Source organism: Dothidotthia symphoricarpi, assembly GCF_010015815.1.
Source record: "Dothidotthia symphoricarpi CBS 119687 unplaced genomic scaffold P153scaffold_4, whole genome shotgun sequence".
In the NCBI taxonomy this organism is placed as follows: Eukaryota; Fungi; Ascomycota; class Dothideomycetes; order Pleosporales; family Dothidotthiaceae; genus Dothidotthia; species Dothidotthia symphoricarpi.
This window is the reverse complement of record NW_022985011.1, coordinates 68138-85071: the sequence shown is the minus strand read 5'-3', so window position 1 is coordinate 85071 and position 16934 is coordinate 68138. Positions and strand designations below refer to the sequence as shown.

General features: G+C 50.6%; 6 protein-coding genes across 6 annotated transcripts; 2 read left to right on the top strand and 4 right to left on the bottom strand.

Moving 5' to 3' along the window:
• Positions 1-66: 66 nt before the first annotated feature.
• P153DRAFT_413990 (uncharacterized protein) lies at positions 67-1044 on the top strand (the record flags this gene model as incomplete). Its single annotated transcript, XM_033672127.1, has 2 exons — positions 67-671; positions 721-1044. Exons 1-2 carry the CDS (start codon positions 165-167, stop codon positions 1042-1044), a joined length of 831 nt encoding a protein of 276 aa, XP_033526878.1. The 5' UTR covers positions 67-164.
• A 299-nt stretch (positions 1045-1343) lies between these two features.
• Positions 1344-4151, bottom strand: P153DRAFT_332733 (FabD/lysophospholipase-like protein). Its single transcript, XM_033665527.1, has 10 exons — positions 3810-4151; positions 3507-3754; positions 3224-3442; positions 3119-3169; positions 2965-3064; positions 2731-2910; positions 2562-2682; positions 2262-2510; positions 1993-2208; positions 1344-1940 (listed from the first exon to the last, which is right to left on the bottom strand). The coding sequence occupies exons 2-10, from the start codon at positions 3663-3665 to the stop codon at positions 1439-1441; spliced, it is 1797 nt and encodes a 598-aa protein (XP_033526877.1). The 5' UTR covers positions 3666-3754; positions 3810-4151; the 3' UTR covers positions 1344-1438.
• Positions 4152-5809: 1658 nt separating this feature from the next.
• Positions 5810-7811, bottom strand: P153DRAFT_393470 (uncharacterized protein). Its single transcript, XM_033671237.1, has 5 exons — positions 7473-7811; positions 6802-7402; positions 6676-6748; positions 6530-6618; positions 5810-6476 (listed from the first exon to the last, which is right to left on the bottom strand). Exons 2-5 carry the CDS (start codon positions 7309-7311, stop codon positions 6087-6089), a joined length of 1062 nt encoding a protein of 353 aa, XP_033526876.1. The 5' UTR covers positions 7312-7402; positions 7473-7811; the 3' UTR covers positions 5810-6086.
• Positions 7812-9147: 1336 nt separating this feature from the next.
• Positions 9148-10411, bottom strand: P153DRAFT_363810 (uncharacterized protein). Its single transcript, XM_033667453.1, has one exon. It carries the CDS (start codon positions 10177-10179, stop codon positions 9247-9249), a length of 933 nt encoding a protein of 310 aa, XP_033526875.1. The 5' UTR covers positions 10180-10411; the 3' UTR covers positions 9148-9246.
• A 199-nt stretch (positions 10412-10610) lies between these two features.
• Positions 10611-15509, top strand: P153DRAFT_332726 (uncharacterized protein; the record flags this gene model as incomplete). Its single annotated transcript, XM_033665526.1, has 4 exons — positions 10611-10679; positions 10737-10955; positions 11003-11432; positions 11485-15509. 4 exons carry the CDS (start codon positions 10611-10613, stop codon positions 15507-15509), a joined length of 4743 nt encoding a protein of 1580 aa, XP_033526874.1.
• A 261-nt stretch (positions 15510-15770) lies between these two features.
• On the bottom strand, positions 15771-16503 carry P153DRAFT_382110 (uncharacterized protein; the record flags this gene model as incomplete). The annotated part of the gene is made up of 2 exons (XM_033670108.1): positions 15771-16070; positions 16123-16503. The coding sequence occupies 2 exons, from the start codon at positions 16501-16503 to the stop codon at positions 15771-15773; spliced, it is 681 nt and encodes a 226-aa protein (XP_033526873.1).
• Between the last annotated feature and the right edge of the window lie 431 nt (positions 16504-16934).

Sequence of the window (16934 nt, the reverse complement as noted above, 5' to 3'; positions counted from 1 at the left end):
TGCTGGACGAAGGGATTCTTTTCTCCTGTGAAGAATCAGCCGCTTCGCGTTATCTGACATTTTTGTAGCGCACCACAACGTCTGGAATTTGCCCATGACCATCGAAACTATCATCAAAGCACTCACACTCAATAGACCGTCGAGCTCAAAACCCCACCGCAACCATGATTACCTCCGACATTGTCATTCGAGACCTTTTTCCAGGCGTCACAACCTTCACCACACCGTTCAACCGCTTCGCACCATTTGGATACCGCAAGTTCGTTGCAGTCGGCAACCGAGCAACCGCCATTCGTCTGCACGACAACCGAATGCTCTTAATCAACCCGATTCAACTCTCAAATTCCGTACGAGAGAAGCTTATTCAGCTTGGCGGTGTGCACCTCGTGGCGGCTGATTTGGGTCATCATATGTACATTGGCGAATATCTCAAAGTGTGGCCTGATGCGACAACGATCGGTGTGCCGGGTTTGGAAGGGAAAAGGAAGGATGTCAAATGGGACTTCATTTACTCAGAGAAAAACAGAAGTCCTGAGAAGGTCTTGGGGTTTGCGGAGGATATGGAAACTGTGTTGTTTGAGGGATTCATTACTTATTGTGTTGCATGGTATCACAAGCCTACTAAAACGTTGGTTCAGGCGGACTTGATGATGAATTTACCGTGCACGGAGGTAGTCAAGCATTTCCCTTGCCATAATCAACATGACTGACTGTTTCCAGCAATACAAGCCCTCCTCGTCCGAACAAGACATCTTCTCGCGCGAGTTCGCGAAACGCGCACATCCACGCTCAGTTTGGTTCAAGCGCTTAATATACTACATTGCGAGCGTAGACTACCAGCTCATGCGGCGAGACGCGAAACGAGTCGCTGAGTGGGACGTCGAGAGCATCATACCGTGTCATGGGGACGTACTCGAGGCTGATGGAAACCGAGCATGGGCGCAGACGTATGAATGGTTCTTGCAAGGAAGTCTCGAACCAGGCTTACTGAAACGTATCATGGATCCGTTTATGCAACGAGTAAGATGGTTATTCTTAATGTGATGTATGGGTTGGAAATTTTGGTCTTTACGAGAGTCAATCGTGAGACTGTCCCATCATCAACGGTTCTGAACGCAATTTCACGACAAAAGTCCTGCATCACAGCGACACTTCAAAAGTTCTACACAGCTTTTGCCCAAACCTCTGGGATCAATTCTTCTTCTCTTGAAGTTATACCAACAACAGCAGAAGTAAACCCTAGGTAGACCATCCCTTGATCCTATAGAAGTTGGACATCATGGCTCCACAAATCGTCATCTTGAATTTGCCTAGAATATCCTGACAGCCAACTCATGAAAGTTGGAAATCGATGTACTCGTATTTGACTAAACACGATCACTCGATTGAACTATCTACCACGAAATACCCTCATAACCATTCAGACAAGTTTACCCACCTAGGGGCGTAAACTATCACTCTCCTTGGTCAAATCCTGACGTCCAATACTAGCTCTTATGGCCGCAGCACAGTCGCTAATCTGACTATCTTGAGACTTCACATACTGAGTTGTCATCTTTAAAAGCTCCTGAATGACCTCTTCCCTAGTGTCGTCGAGCTCGCCAAGCTTTTTGAAGTTGTCCAAATGCTTCACGTCAGTTGGCCCTGAAAACCAGCCACCCGGTTTGTGCTCTACCCGCTCAGGTATTTCCTCGCCGATATTCAGCCTCCAGTACTTCTTTTCCAGAGGCTTGGGTGCGAATGCGTTAATGAGTGAACGGAAAAGTACATGCACGATTTGTGTATTTGTAGCGATGGAAGAAAGAGCCTTGGCGGTTGTGACTGGGTTGGTCCTTCCTGGATTGGAAAGCGGTTCGTTAGCTGAAATGCCCGTGCCAATGCTGAGGAAGCAATCGGTACTTCGCGCGGGTCCAAACACAGCCAGCGTTTCTGTCCAGAGCCTATACAAAGTGAGCACAGAACTACTACGACAAGATCAGGCGAGCGTCTTACCATCCCAATGGATTGTTGGCGCCTAAGCCGCCATCCACCAACTCATAGTCGCCGACCTTCATGGGGGCGAAGTACAGTGGGGCTGCGGATGTTGCACGAGCAGCCTCCCACAGTTTGATGTCAGGAATTGCAGAAATGTCTTGTGGATTGACATAAGAACGTAGAAAGACGGGCGCCCGGTTGCTTGGTCCATCTGTACGCACCGCCATGACAAAACTGCATACTGTAAGCATATTGGGAGCTTGGAGAAGGCCGCAGAGTGGACATACACTTTGCAAGCATTATTTGTATCCTTGCTTTCATCAACCATCTTGACATCTTCGTTGTGGAGTCGATCCCGAATAAGGTCCTTGACCACTTTCTCGAGGATACTGGCGTCATAGTATGAGCCGTTTGCAACCAGGTCTCCGTTCTTGCCTTTCCATGAGCTCTTGAAGACCGTTTTCATGAACACTGTGTACGTGTCGATACACTCCTTAATGGTCATTTGTAGGCGACCCAGCATTATAGCTATCAGACTGTGGAAGTCAGTAACGGCTAGGCGTCACGACAGATACGAGATGGCTTACCCTCCGGTACTAGTACCACCGATCATGTCAAACACTTCGCAAGGCTTCTTGTTGAGCTTTGCCTGGTCCATAACCGCTTTCAGAAGATGTAGCGATGCAAGCCCCCGAACGCCTCCACCATCTGCAAGCTAATCAGAGAGGCTATCGAAGCAATATCTGAAAGATTTACCAAGGGATAGGACGCGAAGTGGGCGCTCTCCACTGGAGCCAAAAACGTCCGCGCGGAAGAGATTGTCGGGCAAAGTCGTTGTGAAGGCTGTATTGGTATGGATGTTGATTTCGTGTATTGTCTCTTGAATAGTCTCGATTTGAGAGACGACCTTGTCGTAATGTACGGGCTGGCGCTTGACTATGGGATATGTTAATACGCTGAAGATCGAAGCAAAGGTATGTTGATACTTGCATTCTTTGTCGCCAATGTTGACTACAAGATAACCTGATCGAGCCGCGATTTCCCAATTGGGAAACCTTGCGCAAATGCGAACAGCTATGACGTTGCCGTCCTTTAAACATGAGATGGTAAGTCGACGTCTTTAGATTTCGAAACCGTTATTTACCTCAAGTGCACGTAGAAGATCATGGTCTTCATCGAACTCCTGACCCTCTTTCTGGAATAATTCATCAGCTAAAAAGGTTCAACGGGTAGGATGTTGTGTGCTTACCCAGCCGTATTTGCGCTTGCGAAATCGGTTGCGATGGCTCTTCCAGACAAGCTCGATACCATCCTTCACCCGAGGTGTCTTTGCAAACTCGTCTTCCAGTATGGCTAGTTCGAACCAAGTCCAGTTGCCAGCCGAAGGGTTATCGGCAAAGCCTTGATCGTGGGACTCGGCTAAGAGTTGAAGATTATCGATACGCCGAATAGTGCTGACTTTAAGTGGCTGGAAACATCAGTGATTGTTTGGCCAAGGTCGATCCGAATGAGAGTTGCAAGGATGCTCATACTGGAGACTGGAACCAAATCTTTGCATGAACCTGGTCGTCCGGCGACTCCAAATTCAGTCGTTCAGTGGATGAAATGGTGTATCGACCGGAATCGATCTTTGATGTTTGGGAAGGCAAGCTACCCAATGCTTCGATTTCGTCGAGCATGAAGTCAGGCATAATGAAGTTGACCTGTTGTGGACACGATTTTGCAGATGATATCCGATATCAAGGTGATGTTTGTGGAGGGTATTTATGGATTATCACAACTTTGAGTTGTCAATACGTATCGGCCTTCGCCGATCTAGAGAGTCCCAAACATACGAGGCTTGCTACAACGTAGCTGAGCTTTATTGTTTTAATGCATGCCGGATGAGTAGGTAGCACGAAAGTTGTTGCAAGTTTCAGTCAAGACAGGTCTGCGAGAGGTGTGGCGCAAAACTTACCGCAAAAGAAGCTGGAACGGACATAAACTTGTGCAAGACACCTGGGTCGATGCAGGCAGATGCCTGCCAGAAGAGTGCAATCCCCCTACCGGCGCATGATTGAACATGCAATTAGCTCGTCGCCAAAACCCAGTGCAGCGATGATCAACATTCGCATAGTGTTCATTGTGGCCTTTACATCGATCTTGCTGTGGGCTAGGCATGCAGATGGACATGACGCGTAATTGAAAGACAGCGGATGGCGCTCGGGAGTAGAAACGGAATTCAGAGGAGAGTTGTGGCTGGCTGGCGGTGGGGAAGGACCAATGCAGGCGATAGCTGACCGCACCAATCAAATTAGGGACATGGGGTAAAATGACCCACTTCCCGCCCTCCCACTCACTTTCCCGAACATAGCTTCCGAACCTGCGTTACTTGACTGCCATCGAGTTCGGCGTTGTTCTGGCAATATGCCCGTATGTACAGGATACGAGAGGCTCAGCTATGTTTCGACAAGCCACTAAAGGATTAACTGCATGTGAGACCGTGATCGACCCACAGGTTGCAATATCGACAAAATTTGGTTTCTAGCACACTGCATGATGCACACTGTACGAGTGCATTGAGGCACAGCATTGCTGTATGTTTAAGACCCCTGGTCACCTCTCGCGTACGAACAATCGCTCGAGCGGCAAGTACAACGAAACGAGGCGCATGTACACAACACCTTGGACTGAACCAAGGCCTGCAAAGATGTAATGTGTCATTTCATTGACTCTTGTCGATAGAGTTTTCAGATGACGAGATGTGAGCTGATATCGATACAAACGATGTATTCCGTGCAGGTTACTATCAATTTCGGTGTCGCTGTATCTTAGTCTAGCACTCTTCTCGCGTAGATGAGAAAAGCTTTGTTGTTGTGACCACATGTTCAATCAGGCGCTAGAAGATCAAAGTGCTAGAAGACAGTTCTATCGAGTATACCATTAAAGAAAAATGACAAAAACGTACCGCTCTATAGAGACGAGCGCGGTACTCACAACTTGTGATCTTGTCAATAAAAATACGCAGCCCTAGCAGAGAAAAGACTATTTGATAATTTGCACACCATGCGGCCGTAATACTTCGCCAGAAATTTCAACAAATTGTGGATTGATGAGTGCGTTTTTCGGAAGAGCAGATGGAGATAGTGACAAGGAGCGTGTTACTGGAGAGAGCTGCTCAAAGGGACCACTGAAACCGAAGAAACGAGCGATAGGCTCACACTACCGGCGGGAAATATTACTGAGAAGAAATGAATAAGTAGCGTAGTCGAGCTGCTGCTAGATAAGCTTTGCATATCGGTCGAAGTAACCGTCGGAGAGGAAGAGAAGAGCAGTGAACTGCTGCTGATCAGGCTCTGAGTGATACTTGAAGTCATCGTCAAAGAAGATGGTCTAAGTGTGGTACTTGAGCTTGAACTGTTTATGGAGAGGCCTTGCGTTCTACTGGGAGAGAGCACAGTGGTGGCAGAGGTGAGCAGTGAACCTACAACGCTACCTGACGACCTTTCTGTTGAAGTGTATCTATATCCTCTCACACAGTGCAGATCCTGACGAGTCGATAAGTCATTTTTGCATGTTCAATACTTTCAGGCTGTTGTTGGGTGGAGTTTGGGTACCGTTTGAGGATGCCTCCGGTGGGGAAGTATTGGTGATGAGCTGGCTAAGACTTTGAGTAGTACTAGAAAAGTAACTCCAACAGCTACTACGGAGAAAGTGCTTGTGCTGGACTGCAGTAGCAAAATTACAATAGATCATAACATTAAACTAAACTTCAACATCAGAACTTCCTTCATTATTAAAAACGTTAGGGATCTTATAATTAGAGCCGCGATGAATCTCCACAATATACATCAGGCGCGTGTATTAATCCTGATTGTCGAAACTGGATATTGAAAAAGAAACATATGTTAACGAAGGTGAAAAAGGAATACAGTTTTAATCAGAATCAGATTGATTGAAGATAGTAGAATGATTTCAACATGGCAGCTCGATCATAAGGTATATAATATGACGTTAAATGAAAGGTGAATGACAAATTAAAAGCCGAGGCAATAACGTCCAAGTGTGCTAAATCTATATAAGCAACTGGCAACCCACAACTAAGGAAAACTCGTCATAACAAACTTACAGCATTAACTTGACTGATTGCTAGCGGCTTTTGCCCTCACAAGAGACTCAGGGTCGTCAATGTCGTAACGCGCCCTCTCCATCAGGCCCCTCCTCTTGAACATGCGGACTGGCGCGAAAGTGTTGGGGCAAGCGCCATAGCCCACACAAACGTTGATATTGTCCCCACAGCAAGTGTTTGTAACGCAGTACAGACCCGATCCACAATCAGAATCAGCATCGCATGCACTTGAACCGGGGCATTGCGCTTGACTCAGACAGCGGTTGATCCCTCTCGTGGTCTGTCTGCAATGGCACGATGAGAGGCCTCCACAAGTAACGACATTGTTGCAACTCCCTCCGACGGGACAGTCGGACATGCTGCAATTTCCGTTAATGCAGGTTCCAGAAGAGCACTGAGTGGGATTAGTATCAGCGCATCAACGACATGGAGAAGTTTAAGACTTACTACGTTGCCGCAGGAATCGCAGTTGTTGGGGTCGCTTAGAAGGTCGACACAGGTAGTACCACAGATATTTGGGGTAGGTGTGGCACAAGCTGTTTAAAATGCGTTAGCAACAATCATGAACAAAAGGATGGCACGGTTCGACGTACGGCATGTTATGGTGACAGATGTTATCGTGGACGTGCTCGTGAAAGTTGGTGTGTAGGTAGAGACAGGCCGGTTCTATGCCATGTTAGCCCGCATTCTGCTCGGTAAGCTCTTACGGTGTTCCTTACTGTGATAATGGATGTTTGAGTGATCGTCACGGTGGTCGTGCTCACATCAGAACCGGTGTTCACGATAGTAGTTTGCGTTGTTCGAGTGAGGGTGATTGACTTCGTGGGCATGGGTAGAGAGAGGCAACCGCACGCAGAGGACAGTTGGGAGCAAGGGAAAACTTTCAACAAGCCTGGTGCCTGGGCACAGCCGATCACATTCGTGGCGCTGGATGATTGAGGGGTCGATGTTGATCGCGTAGTTGAGGGAGTAGTTGACGATGAGCGGACAACCGAGGAGGAGGAAGTGATTGACGACGAACGGATAGTCGAAGATGAAGCGACGATCAACGTTGGACGGATGACTACCGATGGAACGACAGCAACCGACGATCGGACAGTCGACGAGGAACGAGTAGTTGATGATGAACGAGTAGTTGATGATGAACGAGTAGTTGATGATGAACGAGTGGTGGAACTCGAAGTCGAAGAGCTCTTAGACGTCGAGCGGCAGGATGTCGAAGAACTCATGGTCTTCTTAGTGGAAGACGAAGTGGGCTTGATAGTTTGTGGGGCATTTCTCTTCTTTTTTTGCCCACCACATGCCAGGGATGTCGAGGTTCTACATACAGTGTCAGCCAACATCGTACTCATCTGGGCCGAGACATCCGAAATGGGGGCAAGACTTGCACTGTATCTGTCACGGTAGTGGTTACGGCGTCTGCTGTGGAAGTAATTGGTTCAAGAGCCACATCTGTGGTCGAAGTCGACGTGGTTCTGGTTTCCGTAACCGTGAGTGTTGTTGGCGTTATGGACGTTGAGCTCACTGTGTTGGTGAGAGTTACGGTCGCCGATGCGGTTGCGGTTGAGATCTGGAGAAACGACGAGCAGAATGACGAAGCTCCAGATTCTTTACGCAACGCAGTAACAACAAGATCGACAAGACTGCATCGCGCTGCGTTGGGGTTTTGAACAGCTGTGTTGAGTGCGCTGACCGAAGCCTCCAGAAGGAGGAATTTGGTAAACAACATTGCACGCCAACCGTGTGCAACTATCAAATTGCTGAATTGCCCAAAGGAGATGGGAAAAACAACGGGATGAGATGAATTCAAGTATCGACACCTCACACCAGACTAGTCACGCCTGTTGTTCAATGGTTTTCATCTTTGGCGTTGAAATCATCCCTTGGGCATGATTCTTTCGTGATGCAGCCTCGGAAAGGGGTTGACCGAAGACGCCACAGCCGCTTGAGGGCAAGGGCTAAGTTTCTCAGCCAGCCACAAACGAAGCTTGGTGAGGGCACTGCGCTCAGTTTCTTCTTCAACAAGACAATTCATTGACGTGCAGATAAACAGTGAATTGACTAGTTAATGAAGGACATGAGTTATTTTCCCAGGGTTAATAGTCTTTCCATCCGCCAGGTAGGCAAGTTTAAAGACTAAGACCGTGTAGGTGGTAGATATACGCTTGCGGGAAATTGGGACAGAGGTTAGCCAGGAATTTATGAGCTAAGACGTCAAGTCGAAGTCAAGGCGGCCTAGATCGCGGGAAGATCTTCCTTGAGTCCAGCCTTGCCCATGTAACCTCAACTACGCTTGGCTAACGCCCGACGTAAAAATGTCATGGCATGAGATGTCCCTGATTATTTGTTGACCCTGCATCACATACGCAAGACTCATTGCGGGCGTGTATTGTTGAAGCAAAAATCCGTGATAGTAGCACGCGTGAGGAATACTCCTCAAACGGCTTGATTTCAATATAAACATACGGCGTGAGGCACAAAACCCCAAGTACCAGGTTTTACGAATGTCGGATTAACTAACCCCTACAGCGATCAAGTCGGCTTTGGGGTGGTGGTGTTCAAGCATCCCACCACCGCGCTATTCCCGGCCTTTCGCCTCACGCGAGAGGTGAGCTGCTTGCTACCGTTGGAAGGCCGTTGCCTAGCCTGTGAGGTCTATCAGTCCTGTCAGAGTCATCTCCACAAGAGCTGAAGAATCTCTACCGTCATCAATTCAACGCTAGCCCTAAACTAGACAGCAGCGGAACAGAAAGAAAGGTCTTTCTATACCACCTAATTGAAATGGCTGAATCGGGCTTTACATTGGACGCGGCGACTTGCACGCTCTTGTCACAGCCAAAGCCTCTAACATAGAAAATAGTTACGATGGCAGCTTAGTTCTGCTTCTCTCGATCAACTGAGCGGGAGGTGCGTTTGAGCCTTCTGTGAGACTAAGCACACCTTGGCCATCCTCACAGCCAAACTTACTAGCGTGCGATGGAGCACAGAATGAGGAGTTGCAATATGCCGAATCTCAAGTCAACACGTAGAACATGGGGTTGGTATTATCGGGCAGGTCTACAACAGCCCACTGCTCGTTAGTGTCCAATCAGAGACAGCGCAAGGAGTATTTTTCAAAACATCCAAGTGGATATAACAAAAGTATTTACAACCCCATTCCCGCCTCACAGAAAACTCCCGCCCGAAAACCGGTCCCCAAACCCCTTGCTTTTATTCAACATATCCCTCCTCTGCTTGTGGTTCACCGTACCGATCACAGCCATGTCCTTCTCATAGTCAAACGCGCGCTTACTAGGATCATCTTCCTTCACTTTACCCGTACCCTTCTCCTTGTGCTGCTCAACCAAACTCTTCCCCCTCGTAGCCTCAATCTTCTCTTGAATCTTGCGCGCGCGTCGCTCCTCGTCTCTGCTCTTCTTCGAGCTCTGATGAGATGTCGACGCAGCGTTTGACGGCGTGATAATGCCCATTGCTTCATCTTGCAGGCGCTTGAGCTTCTGCTCTGGCGTCTCGGTCCACGCGCTGCTCATGCCCCCGCCGCTTGACGCGCCAGCGCTCTTCCCGGTGTTGAATTTCCGCGCGCGCAGTTTCGTCGGGTCCATGCGCGCGGCGAGGTCGTCTTGGGTGGGGGGCATGGTCATCCATTCGTCGCGTGCTGTCTTCTTGGGAGCCTCAGTGTACGCGGGGTCTGTGTCGAAGAGCGAAGGCGCGGGTCTGCCATTGTCGTTGTGGGATGCATATGATGCGCCTGCGGGTGGCGGTGGCGCGGGGCCAAAGTCATCGTCGCTGCTGCTGTCTGAGTCGTCGTCTGGCGGGTTCGATGGGCGTTGGTCGAGCGGCGCGGGTGGTGGCGCGGGTCCAGCGACGCGTTTCGGAGGCTGTGGGGGTGCTGGACCGGCATCGCTGTCTTCGCTGCTCGAGCGTGAAGGGAAGTTCGGTGGCAGGGTGGGCCCAGCTGTACGTGATGCGGAGGGCGGAGGTGCTGGGCCAGCTACCCTGCGGCGTTTTTCGCTAGCATCTGGGGAAGGGGCGCGGTCGCCATCGTCGTCGCGACTGCGTTTCGCGAGATGTGGTGGCAGTGTGGGTCCGATGGGCATTGTGTGTGTTGTGAATGTGTTGTTTGCGGATTGGTGTTAAAGTCGCGGTGGAGGTCTTGTTCGCGACGGAGCTTGTACGGCATCTGCCGTCGTTCACGCATGCGCCCGGAAGCTCGCTCCCTCCAGCATCCCCGCGACCGCTCTCTGTATCGTCTTGAAGTGCCTCGTCGACGCAAAGGCCCGTCATATCCGTGTTCGGCCACGGCGCAGTAATTGTAATATCGAGGCGATTCTCCCGTAAACCCTGCAACCGCGTCCAGGCATCAGCATCTGCAATCGCATACTATTGCCCGCCATCTCCGTGCAACCTATAACTACAACGCCCACGACTGATCTTGGGGTCCGAATTGGTGGCTTCGACACAACCGAGAAACGCCCGAAACCACACCTCTTTGTCCGCGTGAAGCGATGCTGTGTGGAGAACGAGCCCCATGAGCTCAGATTCGGGCGCGAGCTCTCTCGGCGCTCACAATGATGACGAGGATGAGCTTGAGCTGGGCGTTGGGGCCCATTCAAATGAAAACCATATGTCCAGTGGGCTACATGCAATGAGAGAGGAAGGCGCGACCGAGGAGCATGGCGTGGAGGAGGACACTGAGGATGAGGCTGCATCCATTGACAGTGGGAACAATGGCTTCACTTTTGCCCGGACACGAACCCACGATAGTCAACAACGAGGAGATGACACGATAGGAGAGCTCTCAGTACCAAAGGTTGTACTGAGGCCGGGCAGTCCAACATCAACACTCACACCAGACGACACACCCTCTATACAGGTACGTTGCGGCGCATAGCACGACGTCGCCTAGTCTGACCACCGCAGGGCTCAATCCTGTCCTCGCCCAGTAGCAGTGTGCCTGCGTCATACACTTCTAGCCGCCCTCATCGACCCTCTCTCCAACCCTTCGAACGCCGCTTCTCTTCCCGCCTCAATCTCTCTCCACTAGCGTCACCACGTGCTGCGTCGCCTGCGTTCCTGTCAGGACACTCCCGACAGTCCTCAATATCGAGCATCTTGTTCAAGCAGCTGCCAGACGAGGCCGAGACCCCACAAGCGCCTTGGGAAGTCGTGCGATGGACCAAATTGAAGAAGATTTCCGGGCAGGTCTTTTCAGAAATTGGCAAGCGTAACTTTGGCCGCCCAACGTGTCTGAGTGTCGCTGCGTCGCTTGTCGTGGGCACATCAAAGGGCTTCATTCTCGTATTCGACTATCAGCAGGTTCTCAAATCTATCATCGGACCGGGCACCAAAGGTATGACACGCAACATCGTCTTGAGGGTAATTCCATCTGACCTCAACAACAGCTGTCGAGTGTGGTGCCATCACCGCATTGGCCATATCTGCTGATCACTCGACTATCGCTGGAGGCCATGCGACGGGACATGTCTTCACGTGGGAATTGTCGAAGCCCGCCAAGCCGTTTCTGCACATCCCTCCACTGGATAGAGCGACCTTGGACAACAAAAGGTCAGACGGTCACGTCTCGGGCGTCGCCATTCTCCACCTAGGGTTCTTGGGTACACGTCATACAGCCCTTGTCTCCGCCGATGATGGTGGCATGGCCTTCTCGCACCTTGCGACCCGTGGACTGGGAGCCATTGCACGCTCCGTTAAGACCACTCGCATACTTGGCAGATACCCTTTGTCTGCAAAGTCGCTTGAGAAGCCACGGAAGCCAAGCTCAGTTCTTGCATTCTCCCCGCTTCCACTGGGCAACGTAGAGCAGCCGACAGATGTCATGGGACTGACTGCACTTCTAACCCCATACTTGCTAGTCATCGTGTCGACCACGCCTCTGGCACAGACACAGCACAAGGCTCCGAGGCCAAAGGAGGTCGAACCACACGGTGCATTGAGCGGATGTATGGCATGGTTCCCTGCAGTGAAGCTGAAAACGCCGTCTGGTGGATCCGAAAACGCCGTCTCGAAGACCAAGCTCGTTTACTGCTGGTCGAATGTCTTGACCGTCCTCGATGTTGAGAGTATAGTAGCGCCACCTTCCGAGAAGGAGAAGCCCACAGAACTTCGCTTCCGACCGCGGAGTCGATGGAGATCTGAAGAAGCTATTGTTGCTGTCCAGTGGTTGAGCAGATCAGTTCTGGGTGTGTTGACTATCAGCCAGCGCCTGCTCATCCTCGAAGATAACACGATGCGCACAACGGATTCGTTCGACCTGTTGCAGAAACACATCTACCATTCAGATCTCTTTTCGCAACAGCTGAGGCCCGTAGTTGAGACCCTTGAAGAAGGAGATGCCTCAATGCATGGTGTAGTTGCCGATGCTTTCTACATGAGCTTCCGAGCTTATAAAGGCCGGCTGTTCCTACTGGGCTTCAACGATGTCTCCATTGGCACTCTCTCTAACTGGGCTGATCGGTTACTGGCGTTGATGGAAGACGGCGATTTTATCGCAGCCATCCGCCTCGCAACATCGTACTACGTTGGAGATGCTGACAAACTGACTGTTGGTCTACCAGATGACGACAGTGCACGGCACGCACTCGTACAAGAGAAGCTTCTGGAAATGATCACTGCATCGATGCGATACACTTTCTCACGACAAGACGACGATTCGCGGGACGCACGTCTGAAGGAGCTCGCCGAAGTGTGCTTCACTGGTCTTCTAAGCATGAAAGAGTTGGATTTCCTGTTTGAAGATGTGTATGATGCGTTCGAAGACGCATCGGCAGAACAACCATTCTTCGAGACTCTCGAGCCCTACATCCTCGACGATGAGATTACAGCTGTGCCTCCAAACGTCCTGAAGGATCTCATCAATTTCTACGCTGGAGTTGGTCGTGGCAGCCAACTGGAAGAGATGATTTGTCGGTTGAGCACCGACACCATGGACATGAATCAGGTTACTACACTTTGCCAGCAATACTTTCTCTACGACGCCCTGATACATGTCTGGACTCAGACAATTGGCGACTTTATCACCCCACTCACAAACATCTTGGAGCTCCTCAAGCTTGTTGACTTTGATATCGACGAAACAGAGAATATTTTCATCTCATCGGCGAAGAAAATCTTTCCCTACTTAGCCTATACTTTCACAGGACGGGTGTATCCTGTTGGGACATCCATGGACGATGCGCAGGCTTACAGTGCAAAGAAGGACATGTATCGGTTTATGTTCTCGGGGAAGAACATCCAGTGGCCGCCAGGCACAGGCGAAGTGGTATTGACGCGCACCGACAAGAGCCCCGAACCACCTTTTCCATATCTACGCTTGGTGTTGGAGTTTGATGCATCGAGCTTCATGAGTATGCTCAATGAGGCCTTCGAAGACGGCTTCCTGAATGGAGAACAACAAGCGCCAAACGGAAGCAACATTAACGGCAATCAGCGTGGCTCAGCATTTACTCCCACACGTCAGTACATTGTCAACATCCTCCTTGGTGTCATGACCCCGGATAACTTCGATGTGGAAGACATCATATACTTCTATATGTTCATTGCTCGAAATCTACCCAAATACCCTCAACACATAATGCTCCCCGGAACCTCCCTTCACCAGATCCTTGTCGGGCTTTGCAATTACCCCACTGAAGTCATCAAAGAAGACTGCCAACTTTCAGTCGAGTATCTCCTTTCCATCTACCACCCGCCGAGTCCTCAGAGTCTCGTTCCCTTGTTTGAACGGGCGGGATTCCATCGCGTGCTCAAGTCCGTTTATCGGGGTGCGCAACAGTATGCTAAGCTGCTGGAGACCTACCTTGACGACACAGAAGATGAAAAAGCGGTCTTTGACTGCATACACGACATTTTGCGACCAGGCAAAGGTCTTGTCAGCAAGCAGGTCAACGAGGTCAAGGCTCTCATCGTGGACCGTGCGAGTGACCTAGCTGCTGTGGATGCATCACAGACCGCACTGACGATAAAGCGGTATGCGCCTGACTTATTGAAGTCTGTTTTCGATGGTCTCGACGATAATTCCGATGTTCAGTATCACCACCTGAAAGCTATCGTCGAGCCTCACCAGGTACAGACCGATGAAGTCACAGCGATCGATGAGAACTTGCCATCAGGACTTATCGAACGCTACGTTCAACTGATGTGTACATACAACAGCTCACATGTTGCAGACTTTGTCAGTCTACTCAAGTCAGGCGACCTGAGATTAGACCCGATTCTGCCTGCACTTGAGAAGAGCGGGGCCATAGACGCAGCTATCATCCTCATGGCTCGTGATGGGCTTGTCCAAGATGCAATGGGCCGCCTAGTGAAGCACATTAGCACACTCGAGACCGCACTCAGCGGACTCATTGGCGCAGCTGCAGACAGTCCTGATGTGGCCAATACCGAAGAAGCAACGCATGATTTACTCGAGGATATACAGAAGTACGTCAAGGTTGGCATATGGCTGTGTCAGGGCCAAACGAGGTCAGCGGACAAGCCTCCGGAATCCATTGTCGACAGGCGAAAGTCAGCGTACGGCGAGGTGAAGGAAGCAGAACTAGCATCAGACGAGATGCTCTGGCTCGACCTCATCGACACGGTCGTAAGACTCATCAGAGACACGTCATCCGCCATCACCGACCTCGACGCCGCAATCGCATCGTCAAGCCCCATCCCCTCCGACACAATCGACACAAACAAAATCTCCACCAAACTGCGCGAATCTGTCCAGCAAACCTTCTCCGCTCTCCTCGCAGCGACTACCATCCCACCAAACAAAAAACACACACGAAACGGCTCATCGAACTCCCGCCCCCAGCTACGCCACACACAACTCCACACCACCCAAACAAACCCCTCCTTCCTCCGCATTCTGCGCTGCTTCCTCACTCGTGCATCGGCCTCCTCATCCCCCGCACTCTCGGACCTTCGCTCCGTGCTCGCGGAAATCTTCGCCGCGTACACGTTTGAGGAGACCATCCTCGCTCTGGCAAATAGGTTCTTGGACAAAGAAGCGTTTACAAACGTCGCGGAGCTGAAAGTGCTGCGCGAAAGGGGATGGCGACCACGAGGCCAGGTCTGCGAGGGATGTCGAGGTCGATGCTGGGGCCCTGGGGCTGGGCATGGGGTCTGGGAGGTGTGGGAGGGGAGGGAACGGGAGAGGGAGAAGGAGAGGAGGGATGGAGGTACGGAGGCTGGTGAGGGGAGTGGGTCGGGGAAGGGGAAGGGGAAAAGTGCTGAGATGGAGGGGGTTGAAGGCACGGGGTCTGGGGTGGTGAGTGGAGCGGCGGATGCACAGCTTGGTCCTGTTGTGTTGTTTGCGTGTAGGCATCTTTGGCATAAGACGTGTGTCGAGAAGGAGAGTGGGGTGGGTGGGACGAGTACGGGCACGGGCATGGGGAGGCTGAAGTGTCCGCTTTGTGGGTAGTGGGTTTTGTAGCGAATTGTAACTTTTCTGTTAATTGTGTCTATGTTCGAACTCGCTTGATCCGAGCATACTCGAAATGGTACACATTGTCCGAACGGCAGCGATAGTTGCACTCACAAAATCGAGCCGCCGTAAGCAGATATGACGCCTGTTTTTTCCTTGAGCATGAGGCGACACTTTGTTTAATCACGAGTCGAGAGAACAATTCGTCGACGAAAGTGATTTTAAACACCGAGATATATGGACTTGCCTTCCACAAGCTCAAACGCTGGGATTTAAAGGATTCGGTTCAGTGCTGTGGGGAACATGGGTAGGGGGTAGTGATGGAATGTAGGCTTTTGCTTGGAAAGACCACAGCGCCTCTTTCGTGAGGCCATAGTCTCCATCGACGAGAAGGCTTACTTGGACCCAAAGCCCGTCCTCGTACATGTGGCCCGTAGCCGATTGGAGGTAGATGTCTGTTCCTTCGGGTATATTTCCGGTTTCTTTCCTCGGCCCAAGGTCTGTCAGCCAGGGACCGTCGTTGTTGTTTTCCGGGCCCGAATAAATCTCGTCCTTGAACTTGAATAATGTTGTCTTTGTTGTCGTGGAAATATTTGTGCAGTTGAGTGACAAATTGCTCTATAGTGATTGGGGTATCGTCGCTGTTCCTGATGATGAGCGGTGGAGGTGGTTGATAGCCCTGCTCGACGTCACCCTCGTCCTCATCACTATCCTTTTCGTCTTCTTCTTCCTCATCGTCATCGCTCCCCAGCTCACTTGTATAATCGAAATTGTGTTTCGTAATGCATTCCGTTATCTCCAGTCTGATTTGGGCACAAGGCGGTACTCCAACAAACTCTGATGCAATAGGATGGTCTTGTAATGGACTGAGTGTACCGCCCTCGCTATCACCGCTCGGCTTTTCCACCACCTTGATGTCACGTAGTGGGCCGAAGACATTCCACCGCAGGCGATAGAGGAGGTCTTGCCGGAGTGCATCATGTTGATACATGGTTTGTCGTATGATCATAAAACGGTCGTTGAGGTCTTCTTCGTTAGACTTGCGGTGTTCTGTGTCAGGGGTGGAGAAGATCTCGTGCAAGAAATTCGTTGGAGTTCAGAATTGTTCGGCCAACATTTGTTGTAGTAGCTTGCGAACCGCGCCGCAATACCTCGCCGAGAAAATCACCTGAGATGGTCAACAGTGAAATAAGTGATGCTGCACTTTGTCCGAGCACATCGTTCTTCAATTGCCACGATCCATGGTGTTGCCTGTACGGGTCCATATTTTGGTCATTCCAACGCCATCAGGATGCAGGATGTGCGAATAGAATATGGGCACCCTATCTGCTTTGAGACACACAATTCACCCACAGATCTGAGGAACGCCTTGAGATGTGTAGGAAAGACCCGGATCAATGCGAAAAATTCGAACCCTACTTG

Coding starts and splice junctions, on each gene's coding strand:
- P153DRAFT_332733 (XM_033665527.1), bottom strand. CDS start 3,665: ATGCCTGACTTCATGCTCGACGAAATCGAAGCATTGGGTAGCTTGCCT. Junction 3,170..3,223: donor GCAAGCGCAAATACGGCTGG/GTAAGCACACAA, acceptor GAATTATTCCAG/AAAGAGGGTCAGGAGTTCGA. Junction 2,683..2,730: donor ACTTCGCGTCCTATCCCTTG/GTAAATCTTTCA, acceptor ATTAGCTTGCAG/ATGGTGGAGGCGTTCGGGGG.
- P153DRAFT_393470 (XM_033671237.1), bottom strand. CDS start 7,311: ATGAGTTCTTCGACATCCTGCCGCTCGACGTCTAAGAGCTCTTCGACT. Junction 6,749..6,801: donor CTCAAACATCCATTATCACA/GTAAGGAACACC, acceptor AACATGGCATAG/AACCGGCCTGTCTCTACCTA. Junction 6,619..6,675: donor ATCTGTCACCATAACATGCC/GTACGTCGAACC, acceptor CATTTTAAACAG/CTTGTGCCACACCTACCCCA.
- P153DRAFT_363810 (XM_033667453.1), bottom strand. CDS start 10,179: ATGCCCATCGGACCCACACTGCCACCACATCTCGCGAAACGCAGTCGC.